General features: G+C 43.4%; 1 protein-coding gene across 2 annotated transcripts; it reads left to right on the top strand.

The window, feature by feature from the left end:
- The first annotated feature begins 784 nt into the window (after positions 1 to 784).
- Positions 785 to 10,333, top strand: LOC126540265 (uncharacterized). Of its 2 annotated transcripts, none has more exons than XR_008614469.2 (5): positions 785 to 902; positions 3,153 to 3,299; positions 4,263 to 4,331; positions 5,797 to 5,877; positions 8,190 to 10,333. XR_008614469.2 is itself a non-coding variant. In XM_055075930.2 (5 exons), the coding sequence occupies exons 2-5, from the start codon at positions 3,247 to 3,249 to the stop codon at positions 8,300 to 8,302; spliced, it is 312 nt and encodes a 103-aa protein (XP_054931905.1). In that variant the 5' UTR covers positions 785 to 902; positions 3,153 to 3,246; the 3' UTR covers positions 8,303 to 10,333. The 2 variants fall into 2 exon arrangements, 1 of the variants encoding a protein (XP_054931905.1); XM_055075930.2 differs by having other exon boundaries at positions 3,153 to 3,295.
- The last annotated feature ends 4,478 nt before the right edge of the window (positions 10,334 to 14,811 follow it).

Here is a 14,811-nt window from a genome sequence, read left to right as displayed (position 1 = left end):
GTATGTGATTTCCTTGACAATTGTATTCTAATTAGATTGTGTGACTCCTGATTGTGAAAATTGCGGAGATATTTGCAGATTAAGTGTTAATTCGCTTTCTTTTCTCCTCAGTGGCGTTCGTGACGCATACGCATAGGCCACTTCAGAGCAGTCACACCTCACGGTAGGCAGCCAATAGCCAGGAAAAAATGACTTTAAAATCCTGCATAACTTTGCTCACGCCTATTCTGAAGGCCGCTTGGAATCGGGCCAGTGTCTCTGAGGAGCCGCCTAGGGAACAGTATATCAGCGGCCCTAATTTGATCTGATTTCCTGCCTGCATGCGTGACCAGGACTTGGCTACACTCTAAAAACTAGGAAGGGTATCGCAGGAGTGAAGCTGCCGGTTCACTCTTCAAAGCGTCGTTTTACTCTCGCAAAATATCGAGGAGAGTGAAATGCATTGTTCACTCTGTCACCAAGGAGAGAGTGAAATGTGCTTTTCACTCTCCCCTTCAGAGAGAGAGAGTGAAAAGACTCTTGCGACAATAGAAAAGAGAGACTCTTGCGGCAATAGAAAACAAAACGTAGCGTAATCTTCTGCTTCAACTGTAGGTGGCTGGCCCCGAACATGGCAATGTATCATTCATGCACGCTGAGCAAAGAACACATCGTTTTGCTTCTAAGAGAACAGGCCGCCGCAGTTCAAAGGAACGCGTAGCGAGCGCTCTACTTTTTCACTCGGAGTGGCTCCACCGCGCGCGCGCGCGCTCAAGATCGCGGAACAACACAGCACCGAAGAAAGTAGATCCATCCAGCGAGCAAAGGCCAGCCGAGGGAGATCGTGTGGCAGCCATCTCGCGTCGCCACGAAAACACGACAGTCGTTCGTCATGCCTTGGATATAACAACAAATCCTCCACGGTAAGTGAATTCTAACTTAGGTGCACATTCTCCGTTTATGTCATGCTATCGCCAGGAAGTTGTCGCTGCGCTTAGCCGACGCGATTGACAAAGGACTAGGCGTACGCGCTGTCTCTTGATGTCAATCGAAAAAGCCAGTCGTCGCGATAACTGCATGTGATTTTATCACTTTGCCGTTGTCCGTAAGAGCTTTAAAAATCGCAAACGCTGCCAGAACTATGGTATGTTCAATAAGACGCCAGGCGAGAGGACGCTTAAAATGGTTAGTTCACCAGCCCGTGATTCCGAGCCTATGCGGAGCGTGATTAGCGTGCGTTTTGTGGGTTTGAATTTATTCAGTTTGGCAGTCTACTATGTACGGAACGCTGTTGAACTAAGGAATCACATAACAGAAGCCGTCATTTTGCTGGCAGCATGCTTTTTTTTTATAAATAAACCGCGCGCTTGACGGTGTCTCGCGGAGGGGGAATCTGCGACCACTGAAGTTACGTGCAGCACCAGTGCTAGTTAGAAACTTTGCCGCAGGCATTCAGCTGCATGCTGCAAGAGGTCAGTTGGGCGCGTTATCTTGAACTTACTGAAAACGCATGAGGAATCCATGTTTTATGCTGAAAAAAGTATAAACCCCATATAAGCGATCTTGCGCGCGGCAGCTACAAGCGACGCGACGGAGATGGCTGTCGCGTTCGCTCGTCGCCTACAAGTCGTACTCCGTGCGAGCGACGATTTTGAGCGACGCCTCCCCGGTGTTGCCGGCATGAGGGCTGCAGTCACGCGTGACGCGTGCTTTAGTAATTTACGTTGATGTATTTTACTATAAAAAGTAGCATAAAATATTTCCGGAGGTCTTGCAGTACGTTCTTATCCTTGCACGTATAAAAATTGAATCATTTGCTCGTTCCGCGCGACAATCGGTAGTATTTGAGCGATGTATGTACATCCAGTTCCGGCTTCGCGCTATTGGCTAGTCGCTCATAGCACTTCTGGGCGACGAGCGACGATTTCTAGATTTCCAGAACCGAGCCATCTGTTCAAGCGACGGCCCGTTTTGTCGCTCGTCGCCGTCGCGCACTAAATCGCTCTCACAGTGTTTATCCCTAAGACTGAACTGTTTTTGCTCATGTTGAAATGGTGTGATTATAGGTCTGGTTTTGTCTCCTGTTGCGGTTTTCGTGCACGGTGCGAAACTGAAAGGATGCTTATGTCTACGAACTCGGTGAATTGTCGAGCAGCTAGTTACGCATCGGCATCGAATATAACGGCTGCTGTGTGGAATTACAATTGCAGGGGCGCTTTGCATACGCTTATTGTTTTGGACATGCCTGTGCATTTGCTAATATGAGTTGGCGTGTCAGAGTTATGTCATATGAACAGCTAAATCAGCCTTCCTCTGGGTGTTACAAGCGTAATGTGTGCATTTTGCTATAGCATGGCAGATTATGATGTGTTTATCGCTTGAATATTTTTAGTAGAGAAATAAAATATCAAAATAAAATGTTGCTTTAATTCCGTGTTACCATTCTGTCGTACACAGAACAATAGGTTGGTGTAATAAACTAATAACTGCGGTTTAACTGCAACTTTTACATGCCTACAAGAATCTAAAATGCTAGATTTCAAACTGCAGCAGTAGTCGGGTCTGTCAAAAATGAACTCCACTGCGCACCTCATGCATGAAAATAAGTTCATGCCTTTTAGTAAGCTTAGATGCAGGCCGCAGTGAACTTGTTAGTATTGAAATGTGGGTAAGCTTGCCATAACAAGCCTTGTTGCCCTTTTTTATAGGCACATCCATATATCCATTGAGCTGAAGGACAATATTTTCATCCCTACTGAGCATCATGTTTGCAGCTATAATCCTCAAATTATGGCTTCAGCAGTGGCACAACCAGGCATGGTGCGGGGGGGTGGGGGGGCACACTGGGCACGTGCTTAGGATGTGTCACAAGTGGTGTCTGCGATACACCAGACTCATGACAGACCTATGACGTCTGAAAATGACCAATATTCTATTCATTAGCAGTATTCTAACATTCATGAAAAACAAGGATGAACTGTGGTTTGTTTTTTTGCTTAAATCTAAAAATTCAAGTTAGTTTAGCAGTTGACTGTTTCAGTCATTTGGATGTTTTGCATGCATTTCACTAGGAAGACTAAGAGCTAAGACTTTTTTATTGCCATTGCCTTGACTGTCTTGATGTTGTTTTGCACCATGTCCTTGTGTTGACTTTTGCATACGATATTTTTCAGGCACCCGCTTTATATAACGCAAGAAGGCAGCTGCAAGGACACGAGGATGTGAAAGAGCCAGTGCAGCGCGACTTCACGTAGTGTAGAGGAGCCAATGCCAAAAAATCAAAATACATTGGCATGTTATTTGGACAAGAAAACTAGTATGTGGGTATATTGGGTGTACCATTTGACCAAATGTCAACAAAATCAAGATACAGTATGTTACACGAAGATGAAAATTCTCACGTGCTCCAGGCAGTCATCTTAACATGGTATATTTATGTAATGTCTCTAAATGGAAAGTCAAATCAAGTATGCTCACTGGAGACAAACACATAGCAGCAAGTGTCATTGAAAAGTTAAAAATGTGTTTTAAGAAATCTGATTAGTTCTGAGAAGTGACTGCTTTTTGTCTTGCCTCTCAACACATATATCCATGTGATAAAAAAATAGTGGTACAATGAAATTGCATATTTGCTTAGCGACATGATACATACTTGCAATGAGCACGGTGCCTGTGTTTACTATAGAAAGCAACAGCCCATGCTTGGTTAGGTTAGGCCCACTACAACATGCAGGCATGGGTGATTGGCACTTTTTTTATTTCTGTATCGTGAGGTTTATTGACGTGCATATAGGTGCAGTGGCACGCAGTATGGCTAGTACAAAAAAGGGGGGGGGGGGCAGATATATGTAGCTTACTGTACACGATACAGGGCATAGGAAATCAGTGTTCAGCAACTATGTTAAATGCCATGTACGTAAATTTTACAACGCTACTCGTTCGAAGCGCGCACAGGTGCATATTGAAGAAAAGTTTCCAGGGTAGATAATTTAGTTCGTAATTTACACTAATTTTTGCTCTAACCACGAGACATAATAATTTGAATATACTGCACGGAAAAACCTAGAGCGAATTAAATTGTGTGTCAGCTTCGTGTGTATACATATAGTCTTCCCTATGCATTAGGTTTTTTGCGTAATGCATTAACAGTTGACAGCCTATCTTATGATGTGTACTCTGTTTACATTACAGTTGTTTATTAGTTTACTCGTTTGTTTTGCGACTGATGAAATGCCGGCATATATATATTTTCAACATCTGACATAACCGTGTATGTTTTGCAGGGACAACCCAGGACGTGCATTTCTCAGCACCCAGTCAACTGCCAAAAGTGACTCAAACACAGGCCACCAGTAAGGGGACATCAGTTGTAATTTCACATTATGCAGTTGGCAGCTGCCTTGTACAGAGGCTTTTTTTTTTAATGAGATGGTGATGTCGTTCTAATGTACATTTTGACCACAAAGGTGCGATCATGTCTCACAGAGGCATATATGATGAGAAGCCAACAAACTGACACCACGTTCTCGTGACGCCTGCGGCAACAAGGACGTTCCACGTCCGCCGCCAAGGTCTATGAGTGGTGGCGCTGGCTAACACTCCCAGGGTTTACTAGTACACATAAAACACACAAGAAAGTGGATGGGGAAACAGCGCCGCGGTAGCTCAATTGGTAGAGCATCGCACGCGAAATGCGAAGGTTGTGGGTTCGGTTCCCACCTGCGGCAAGTTGTTTTTTCATCCACTTTCACCTCCACTAATTTATCGTTTCTTCATTCCACTTATTAAGCACAAGTAATTTCCCCTATGTTGTCCTTGGTGTCAGTGTTTGTTGGCTTCTCATGATATGACTAATAAAAATCGGGACCCTCGGTTAACCCCCTTTCTTCTCGTTTAGAGGCATATATGGTTGCTATTCTCTGCGAGGGACGTGTTCTCGTGTTCGTGAAGCATTTGTGTTTGGCAGTATTGTCGCCCAATGAGTCGGATATAAACACTAACTCGCCACTGCCGGCAAGTAGTTGCGAGAAACGCATTATGACGCTGTAAAGTTATTTCATTAATTCGAAGGAAAGTTTTGCAGCAGGAAAAAAGGTTGCTATTCCAGGTAAACATGTCTTTTTCTCACAGGTTATTTAGCCAAACTGTGGATGCATGAAATTCGTGACTTATGAATAGATTTTAATTTGTTCTTTAGTAATGCTTCTAAAAGAGACTAGAAATAGCATGTGACTACCTCTGCAATCAGCAGACCATACATTTACAGTCATAAGTGGCAGTTCCATGCAGTCTCGCACTTTATATAACCATTCCTTTCAGCACCATTGGAACTGGTGGCTGCGTTTTCAGAAGGAGAAGTGAACTTGACACTATATGTATGTGTGAATTCGGTTTTCTTTGTATGTGTCGGCTCACTGACAAACAGTGCAAAAATCTGTTGTACCATGAGCCTGACGACGCCTTCTGCTGCTAGAAATGCGGCACTTCGTATTTTATAGTACTGCATGACATTTAAATCAAAGCTACCACATAAAATGATCAAGAAAACTAACCGCTGTTATAGCTGTTTTCCTCAAAGAACGCTTGTCCTTTATGGGCTGTGTTAATCTGAGCTCTCCACCGATGTTTCAGTAATGTTATCCCTTAGTGAGTGAGAGATTGGGGGCAATTAATCGTGTTAGTGTTTAAGTGGTGTCCTAATTATGTGCATTTGTTCCAACAAAGTTGTCTAGATTACTTTATTGTGTAGTGTAAAGCTTATGAAACCATCAGCAACTACTGAGTTGCTAACACGCATATGGATTTGTCACTATACAGGTGGAACTCGGCTGTACCACTGCAGTGCTGCGGAAATTGCCTTCACCAGCGGCTTTGCAACAGCTGTTTCGCAGCATGTCGGTATGTGTTAATTTATAATTATGTTGGGATGGGCTAGTATTATGGACCACTGCTACTCTGTATTGTGACAGATCCATATGATAAGGGATGTAATGGGCACAGCGAAAACCTTTGAATTTTTTACTATGGTACATAAACAGGCTCTCCTTTTCGTCACAGGAGCAGGAGAGAAGGGCATGCAGGCACTCCTGAATGTACATATATTTCAAAACGAGAGAGACATATACACACACACACACACAATTAAACTAAAGGCAGGGACGTTCCATCTTTCATCTTGAATTGAATTGTGCAGCGCAAAAATACAACACAGACCACAGAGAAGCACACATGTTAACAGGTTTGATACACACGTTAGTTCAACAGATTTGATACTTCAAGTGTGCTATTTTACACAAGGGGGAAGGGAAAGGGGAGAAAATCTGAAAAAAAAGTGGAGTGGAAAAAAAGGAATCGTGCCAAAAAGCATGAGAAGCATCGCGCAGCCAGGATCACCAGCAGGACATCTAAAAAGCACTCTGATAAAATTACATACAGGACAACCTTACGTATAGTTTGTTTCAATCAACTCAGATCACATGCAGCCATTACTGCAATCAAGTTGTTTCCTTATGTCATATGAGGGAATGATGTGGGCCCAAAAAACTGTTTAGAGCTGAAGGATTATGTTCCATTCTAGCCTCATTGCCTGCTTTTTTATCATATTGTTATCAGCTGCTTATGTTAGGGACACAAAGTAAGAGTACGAACTGTTTCCCGATTCGCCATTCCACACAACATGTCTTTGTGACTATATGTACATGCAGATGATCCATAGCTGAAAAATATTCAGTACAGTAGAATCTCATTACAAGATGCACTTGGTTGTAAGAGACATCTGAAAATGGTTTGGTTGGTTTTCCGATGTTTGCCACGTTAACAATACTGTATACAAGAGACACCTTTGTTACTAAGGATGACTTTTTAAGTATTCACTACTTCGAAGGGACACAACCCACACACATTCACTTTGTGCACCTTGTGTGCTCCGAAGGGCGTAAAGATCACGCAATCCTTACACAAGTCAATCGCGCATGTCTCTTTTAGCATGAACCAGAAAAGGAGGGCAACGAGGACAGTGCAGGGCAGAAAGTGTCGGCAGTTGAAGCTGACGAGCGTCTAAGAGCACCTCAAAGGTACTGCGAGCAACAAGGCTTGCAAAGTGAAGTGTTTAAATTCCAGAAGTTGGGAAGGAAGCTAACACAATCTACAGTCACTAAAAAGCTGTGAATGTCTTTTTTAAAGGGCCCCTAAACCACCGAGGTTGAAATTTAGTTGCGGTGTTGCAGTTCTACACAATAAGGCAATGAACAGGTAGCCACAAGAATTTTTCGAAACGGTGCAGTAATAGTGGAGCTACGTGTGTTTGATTATCGAAAAGTAGTCCCCACTCATTTTACTCTTTCATCTGGTACACGCCATATGGACAGTATCGTCTTTTCCTTGCCTAGTACACCTCCAAATGTTACGGGACAGGCCAACACCAACGACCTCTGTTGCTGCCGCGCTGGCCCATCGTCCTGCGAGGGGTGGCGCTAATACAACGGAACTGTATGGTGACTCGCGTTGAAGAGCCTCATAGGGAGACCCTTCTGTTGGCGTTTCTCTTCTTTGCCCCCATTGGCTGCCCACAATGGCATCGCGCGCAACGCGACGAGGAAGAAGGAGTGTGTGTATTTGCTTGCAGGCCTTGCCGGCAGTCGTACACTTTCGTTCGACCAATCGACAGCACCGGAAACTGGTGACATCATCAGAGACAGCCTGGTGGCATCAGGACAAACTGGGGGGTGCAGGATAGGTCCAGAGAGGCGCACGGGGTCATTTTCTTCATATTGTGGTGCTCCGGCAGTGCTACGCACTCTGGCATTTGGCTTCGTCGATCGTGACGGCATTCTGATTTCGATACGCGTGTTTACTTGAAATGTTCAAAAAATGTCAAGAAATGGTTTAGGGGCCCTTTAAGCCACCCTGAGCATTTATTCCTTCAGATATATCAAAACATACTTTAGTGATGATGCATAATACAGTGATCTAGTCTGGCTCCTCAGTGTCTCAAAATTTTTGGTTTCGAGAGACATGTTTCCCGTGCCTCTTGAATAGCTTCTGATGAGGCTTTACTGTAATATACACAAACAATTGTGTAACTCCTCCTGCAAGTATTATTCATTAAGCCCGGTCACTTATGTGCAAAGTTTGTGGTTAAGTCTTTATGTCCGTACTTTTTAGAGCTATGTTTATTAATTCATGCTGTTCTTATTGGTTCTTCGATGCAGGAGACAATGCCTACGAAATTATTGGCCCTGATCATGAGAGCCCTCAAGGGGGAAACAACATCTCTGTTGCAGAAGTGAGCTTGGTACCACTTGGAAGTTACCATGACAGATGACACGGCAGCAATAGATACAGAGACTGCCACGTCTACTGCAGCTGCAACAGTGTACGAGGCAAGCAGCAGCGCGTCAGCAGCAGTGTCAGAAGGAACCACACCAGGCCTGGTAGAGCAACTTGTGTGCTATCACTGACTTTTTTTGTAGTGGATACAACTCATTTGCTCAACATACAAAAGCTTTTCACCACGACTGTGAGCCAGTGTTATTGTGCAGCAAGTGCAAGACTAAGTTAAGTGTTATAACACAGTACAAGCATCACTTTAACATATGAAAACATATTACAGTTGTTGCCTCCCCAGCCAGCCCACATAGCCACAACAATGTTGAACACATGGTGGGACACACATCTTCTCCATTAGAAGATAGTAGAGACTGTCAGTGTTGTTGTTAGATTAACTGGTCTTTGTAGGCAACTAGGACAACACAGGTGTCATAAGATTGTTGTTGATGTTGTTGTTGAAGAGGTAAAAAAGAAGTTTGATGCAGCTGAAGTGCCAACTGATATTGAGCAAATCAAAAGCAACCACCTGAGAAAGCAACACTATCGAAATTTGGGTATCTATGTGCCGCCAACTCTGGTAAGAATGGCATAGGACAGAAGTGTGATGAAAATCACACAGACACTGCTGCTGCATCACTGGCCACAGTGAGCAGCGACTTGTAGGGCAAGAGAGTCAACTGAAACTAACATTATGATATAGTGTCATGCTCCCATGTTACCACTTTTCAAGTTATTTTGCAAGATACAGCTCAACCTCCAGAAACGAGACTGCAAGTTGTCTGTAAAAAAGCTTTCACAAAAAATTATTCATAACACTATTAACATAGCAGTATCTTTTTTTTTGTGTCGGTTCGAGGTTCCCGGCTGTCCATTAATGCAAAAATTGAGGAAAAAAAGAACATGTGTCGTACTTACACCTTTTTAACAAGTACGAGGGGGGCAGAACTTTTCTAGTCATGCATCTTCATCATACTATCAAGTTTTTAAATGCCTTTTATAATTAATATTACCAGTTATATCTGAGTGCATTGTATGCATGTAGCAGGTGTAAAATCAGGTCAGTTGGATCAGATGCCTTATCTGCAAGCGAGCCCTATATTCAAGAAATTTGAAATAAAATAGTTACGTTAGAGACGCAGTCTTTCAGCACTTTATTGCCTGTGGTTTAAGCATTGCTCAATACTTTTGTGGGTGGCAATTTCAACCGGCACAGCACTGCGCTTTGCCACAGTCACATTTGTCTTCAAAGCGGTGTTTACCATTTGTGTTGATCTGTTTGTGTATGCATAGAGCAAGTTTTTAATTTATATTTTTCTGCATTCTTGTGCTTGCACTAAGCTTGTATAAGGCAGTTACAAAATGTGCGGCACTATAACGAATTGTTCTGTTGAGCTTACACTTGCAAATAATCGTGTTCAGATGGCCGCACTTCTATGCGGGTGCACCGCTAGCTTTGTGTATGTTCTCATGTTTGTATAAAGCTTATATAAGCTAGTTAGAAAATGTATGTCACTAAGCATTGTGATATTCTTTAAAGAACTGCTTGGTTGGTTTTACACTTCTGAATTAGTATTGAGGCGGTGGTATTCCCATGTATGCCCACTGCTAGCTTTCTGTGTCCTCACGTGTTTGTATTAAGTTTCTACAAGGGAGTTACAGCATGTACGTCACTAAGCGCTGTGATATTTTTTAAAGAACTGCTTTGTTGGTTTTACACCTGTGAGTAATAGTACTCGTGTGGCACTAGTCATGTGTAGGTACACAGGGACCATTTGTATACATTATGCTCATGTAAAGCAGTTACAAAGTGTATGTCACTAATTACTGTGATATTTGTTGAATTGCTGTGATGGTTTTACACATGTGAATAATAGTGGTCAGGACACAGTACTTGCGGTGTATAGTTGAATTTATACACTGCCAAGACATGGGCTGTATACGTACCAAAAGAAATGTATGTCATTATATTGTTGTGATTATTACTGTTTGGATTTTATTAAACTGTAATAAAGTTGTTTCTTGTATCTATTGAGGTATGGCAATTTGTCATGCAACCAAACTGAGGACCTGCACTTGTGCATACAAATAAACAGCTAATTTAAGAGTATACTGCTCATATTCTGCTAACCCAGTTTAACAAATCTTCTACTACAATGCTGGAAAAATGACAGAGCTGACTCGGATGCACAGAAAAAGTTCTGCACTGGCTGAAGGACTGCGTCACACTGGAGTTCGTAATGTTGCGTTTATTGGAGTAGAACAGAAAGTGCACTTCTATTAAAAATGCGACAGTCAGTGCAGAAACATAAGGCAGACGAGCAGATGTGGCACATTTTTTTCAGGGCCCTCCATGCCTACTACTGCATTTCTAGTCTTCCTGTGCTCTGCGTATAAGCCCCTGTTCAGCCAAGGTTTTTACTCCATGACAGTTGTTCTACTGGGTTCGTAGCAATATTTGAAGAAAAAAATTCAATGGTTTTCAAGGACTTTCGAGGCCCCGACACAGTAACTTCAAGGACCTTGTGCAATGTGTGTAGTAGTTTGGACAGGCAATAACTTGTTCAAGAACACCGTTAACTTTAATGCAAACAAAAGAAAACAAAACAAATCGCATTTCAGTGATTTCAAGCTTTTGAAAGACTGCTAATTTGCCTTTCACCGCCCACCACTAAACGCACACAAGGAAGCATTTCAAGAAAGCGCTCAAAGTTTTTCTGCAATAGCACAATTAACTACTTGGACCTGCAACATTTGCAGTTTTTGAATACTGTTTGGTTTGACAGTGTATGTGATGTCATCTGTTGCCTCAGCTTTTTTCACCATCAAATAAGCAATAGTCATTTCTAATTTCTTTTTATTGTGTCTGTCGCTCTCAATTCACTCTTCACGGCTTCTCTTCGAATGCCTCAACTGTTGAGCTTCCTGCTTCTGCTCCTCCAAGCACATTTGTCGCCGGTTCCATGTGCATAAAACTGGTATCTGCAGCTCCTTTGTAATTTCAACTTTAAGGATGTCGCTTTCCTTCTATTACCTCCAGAGACAATTTTCTGTGACATGCGAAAGAGTGTCACAGAAGGGAAAAAAAGCGCTTGGCTATGTCTGCTAAGTCTAGCCAAGTGTACAAGTTTAAGGATTTTCCAGCACTTCTAAAAATTCAAGGGTTTTCAATGCCTTGAAAATGGCATTTCAGAAATAAAAGATTTTCAAGGATCGCTACAAACCCTGGATTCTAGCACCTAAATAATTTTACAAGCTTATTTTGGCATGGAGTTAGGAAATTCATGCTTTCTAGCTAACGCTGCACTATCTCTGTACAGTGAAGCCACGAGAGCGCAACTATTTTGGAGTAAAGAAAAATACTGAAAGCTTTTAATACCACTCTTCTTTTTTTCTATGGAGCTTCGTATTGCCTAGTTAAGTTTACGAATGTGCCTGGTTTTGGCGGGCGTTTTTTCGACATTTTCTGGAAGAAGCAGATGTCTAGCCCCCGTATTCAGAAATGTATCTTAATACAAAGCTCATGCTTGACTTGATATAAACGACGCCTGGTGCGAACGTCCCCCAAGACGCTCACTGCCTTTCTTTTGGTGCGTTCACGACTTGCGTCGTTTAGATCAAGTCAAGCATGGGCTTCAAGTTATGATGCATTTCTGCATATGGGGGTAAGCGTGCACAATTCCGGGCAACGCACTGTGCCATTGACACTGAGAGAAAACGGGGAAAACAGAGTTAACCACTTATGCTCCTAAACTTTCGCGTACCTGTGGTGTGCGTGTATCGTGGAAGAAGAAACAGCGCAAACACAAGGACGAAAAAAAGCATCAACCACACCAGCGCTTCGTGGTGTGGCATGTTATTGCGTCGTCCTTGTGTTGCGCTGTTTCTTCTAAAATGCTCAACCAATTAGCCGGCAAGTCCATCCTGTGCATATATAAATTGAACACACGCATGAGTGTAGATGGTCTTCGAAGCTTTTAGAACGAGCACTGCCACAGAATACGAGCAGTGCACGCGTAACAAGTGGACACATTAGTCATTTAAACATGCGTGCCAATGCATTTGACGCGGCTATCGGCATAAGCAGTCTCCAAATGCTGGAATGCATGCGCTTCAAAACGCTAACGATCCGCTGCTAATGCAGGACAACAGCTCACAGCGGACTGAACCAAACTCTAAACTAATGCACTTGAAAAGAACGTCTACACGGTAGCATGAGGCACGTCGAAATGCCTGGTACTGGCGTCGCAGTTGCTCACCAGTATACGCGCGAATTAAATTCACATACGTGGATGGTTGGCGCAATACTTTGTATCCGCGTATTTTGGAGAACATGGACTGGAGAAGCACTCGATCATGAGCTGAACGGCACATTTGTTATTTTCCTGCGGTGACGACAAGCCGTGAATAGTTCTCACGTTGTCGTCTACGTTGTCTTCCTTCGTTAGTCGTAGCAAGGAATGGAAATGATGCAAACGCACACGTATTCCAGTACACAACAGCACAGCACACTGCAGAGAAACCCCACCCACCACAGCCGATTCATCAAATACGTTTGGTATATATATAAGCTCTAAAAGAACACGCCTGGGCGTGGCGGCGCTGTGGTGTAATGGTTATGATGTGTGTTTTGAATTGTACAAATGCGAGTGTACGCGGGTTCGAATTCACATGATGTATAGAGCATTGTGATTCTTGATAAGTATGTGATTCCCTTGACAATTGTATTCTAATTAGATTGTGTGACTCCTGATTGTGAAATTTGCGAAGGTATTTGCAGATTAAGTGTTAAATCGCTTTTTTTTTCTCCTTAGTTGGCGTTCGTGACGCATACGCATCGGCCGCTTCAGAGCAGTCACGCCTCACGGTAGGCAGCAAATAGCCAGGAAAGAATGACTTTAAAATCCTGCATAACTTTGCTCACGCCTATTCTGAAGGCCGCTTGGAATCGGGCCAGTGTCTCTGAGGAGCCGCCTAGGGAACAGTATATCAGCGGCCCTAATTTGATCTGATTTCCTGCCTGCATGCGTGATCAGGACTTGGCTAAGAGGGTATTGGGAAGAGTACTAGCACTCTGTTCTGAAGGAGTACAAGCACTCTGTTTGGGGGAGTAGAAGTACTCGGTCTGGCGGTGTACTATTAACCCTGCGGGGAGAGTATTAGCACTCTGCGGAAGAGTACTAGCACTCCCTGTGGGAAGAGTATTATCACTCTGCGGAAGAGTACTAGCAATCCCTTGCGGAGGAGTAACAAAACTCTGTCAGGAGGAGTTGACCTACTCTCTCTCAAAGAGGGTCGATCTACTCTCGAAAAGAGAGTGAAATATGGGACAAGCAGCTACTCCCTCAAAGAGAGTGCCCGGCACTCCCTTAGTTTTTAGAGTGTAAGAGGGTATTGGGAAGAGTACTAGCACTCTGTTCTGAAGGAGTACAAGCACTCTGTTTGGGGGAGTAGAAGTACTCGGTCTGGCGGTGTACTATTAACCCTGCGGGTAGAGTATCAGCACTCTGCGGAAGACTACTAGCACTCCCTGTGGGAAGAGTATTATCACTCTGCGGAAGAGTACTAGCAATCCCTTGCGGTGGAGTAACAAAACTCTGTAAGGAGGAGTTGACCTACTCTCTCTCAAAGAGGGTCGATCTACTCTCGAAAAGAGAGTGAAATATGGGACAAGCAGCTACTCCCTCAAAGAGAGTGCCCGGCACTCCCTTAGTTTTTAGAGTGTAGTCGAGAAGACGACATGGACACTTGCGTTGCATTATTCGGGGCCTTCCTTCGCACCTTGTCAGGGAGCTCATTAGAACAATAGTTAAACTGCTCAAGATCGTCTGAAACACCATACGATGGCTAGTTATCAGTGTGAAATTGTGTATTTCGGTCACATTTTGAGCAAGGAGATAAGATGGTTGTCGTTTAAGGACGTACTGTACCACCTGAAGCGCTGATTTGGTGTCACGTAATGTAGTCCATATTTGCGGTGGTAACATCGATAAAAGTGGACTACTTCACGGATGGCTACAATGTCCGTGACCATTGATGTAGTTTGGCGGTCAAGACGCAAACGCTCATAGATGGTAAATTTCACTATTACGAATGGCGCTTTTGAATTAGTTGGAGACACTGATCCGTCATTATAAATATGCATAGAAGTGGCATATTCTGAAGAAATATGGGATAGGGCAAATTATTTACGGCCACATTAGGATACACGTAACGGTTTTAGAAACTTCCGGAATAGGGAAGTACACACCTTAGGTCTTGACAAATTAAATGCTGCCACGCTCGCCACTTTGGCAGGTGCATAACCTGATGTAATCGCGCTCTGACGATGTGGTGGATTGCAAAAAGTACTCTTTGGACGGAACATGTCAATCATCGAAAGCAGGTGACGTTCGAGGAGTGCCAACAGCCGAAGATACACTCTTAGAGGTTCGCAGGAGTGGTAAACATGTGTATCACACGCGTTCTTCAGGAATTATGCCTTTGGTTAAGAAGCAGCATGGCAGA

This window comes from Dermacentor andersoni, chromosome 2 (genome assembly GCF_023375885.2).
Source record: "Dermacentor andersoni chromosome 2, qqDerAnde1_hic_scaffold, whole genome shotgun sequence".
Classification (NCBI taxonomy): Eukaryota; Metazoa; Arthropoda; class Arachnida; order Ixodida; family Ixodidae; genus Dermacentor; species Dermacentor andersoni.
Note: the sequence above shows the minus strand (reverse complement) of the source record. Positions and strands in the feature narration are given on the sequence as shown.

Excerpts from the sequence above, each read along its gene's own strand:
- LOC126540265 (XM_055075930.2), top strand. The coding sequence starts at position 3,247 with ATGCCAAAAAATCAAAATACATTGGCATGTTATTTGGACAAGAAAACT. Across the intron at positions 3,296-4,262 it reads TTATTTGGACAAGAAAACTA|GGACAACCCAGGACGTGCAT; the intron begins GTATGTGGGTAT and ends TATGTTTTGCAG. Across the intron at positions 4,332-5,796 it reads GACTCAAACACAGGCCACCA|GTGGAACTCGGCTGTACCAC; the intron begins GTAAGGGGACAT and ends GTCACTATACAG.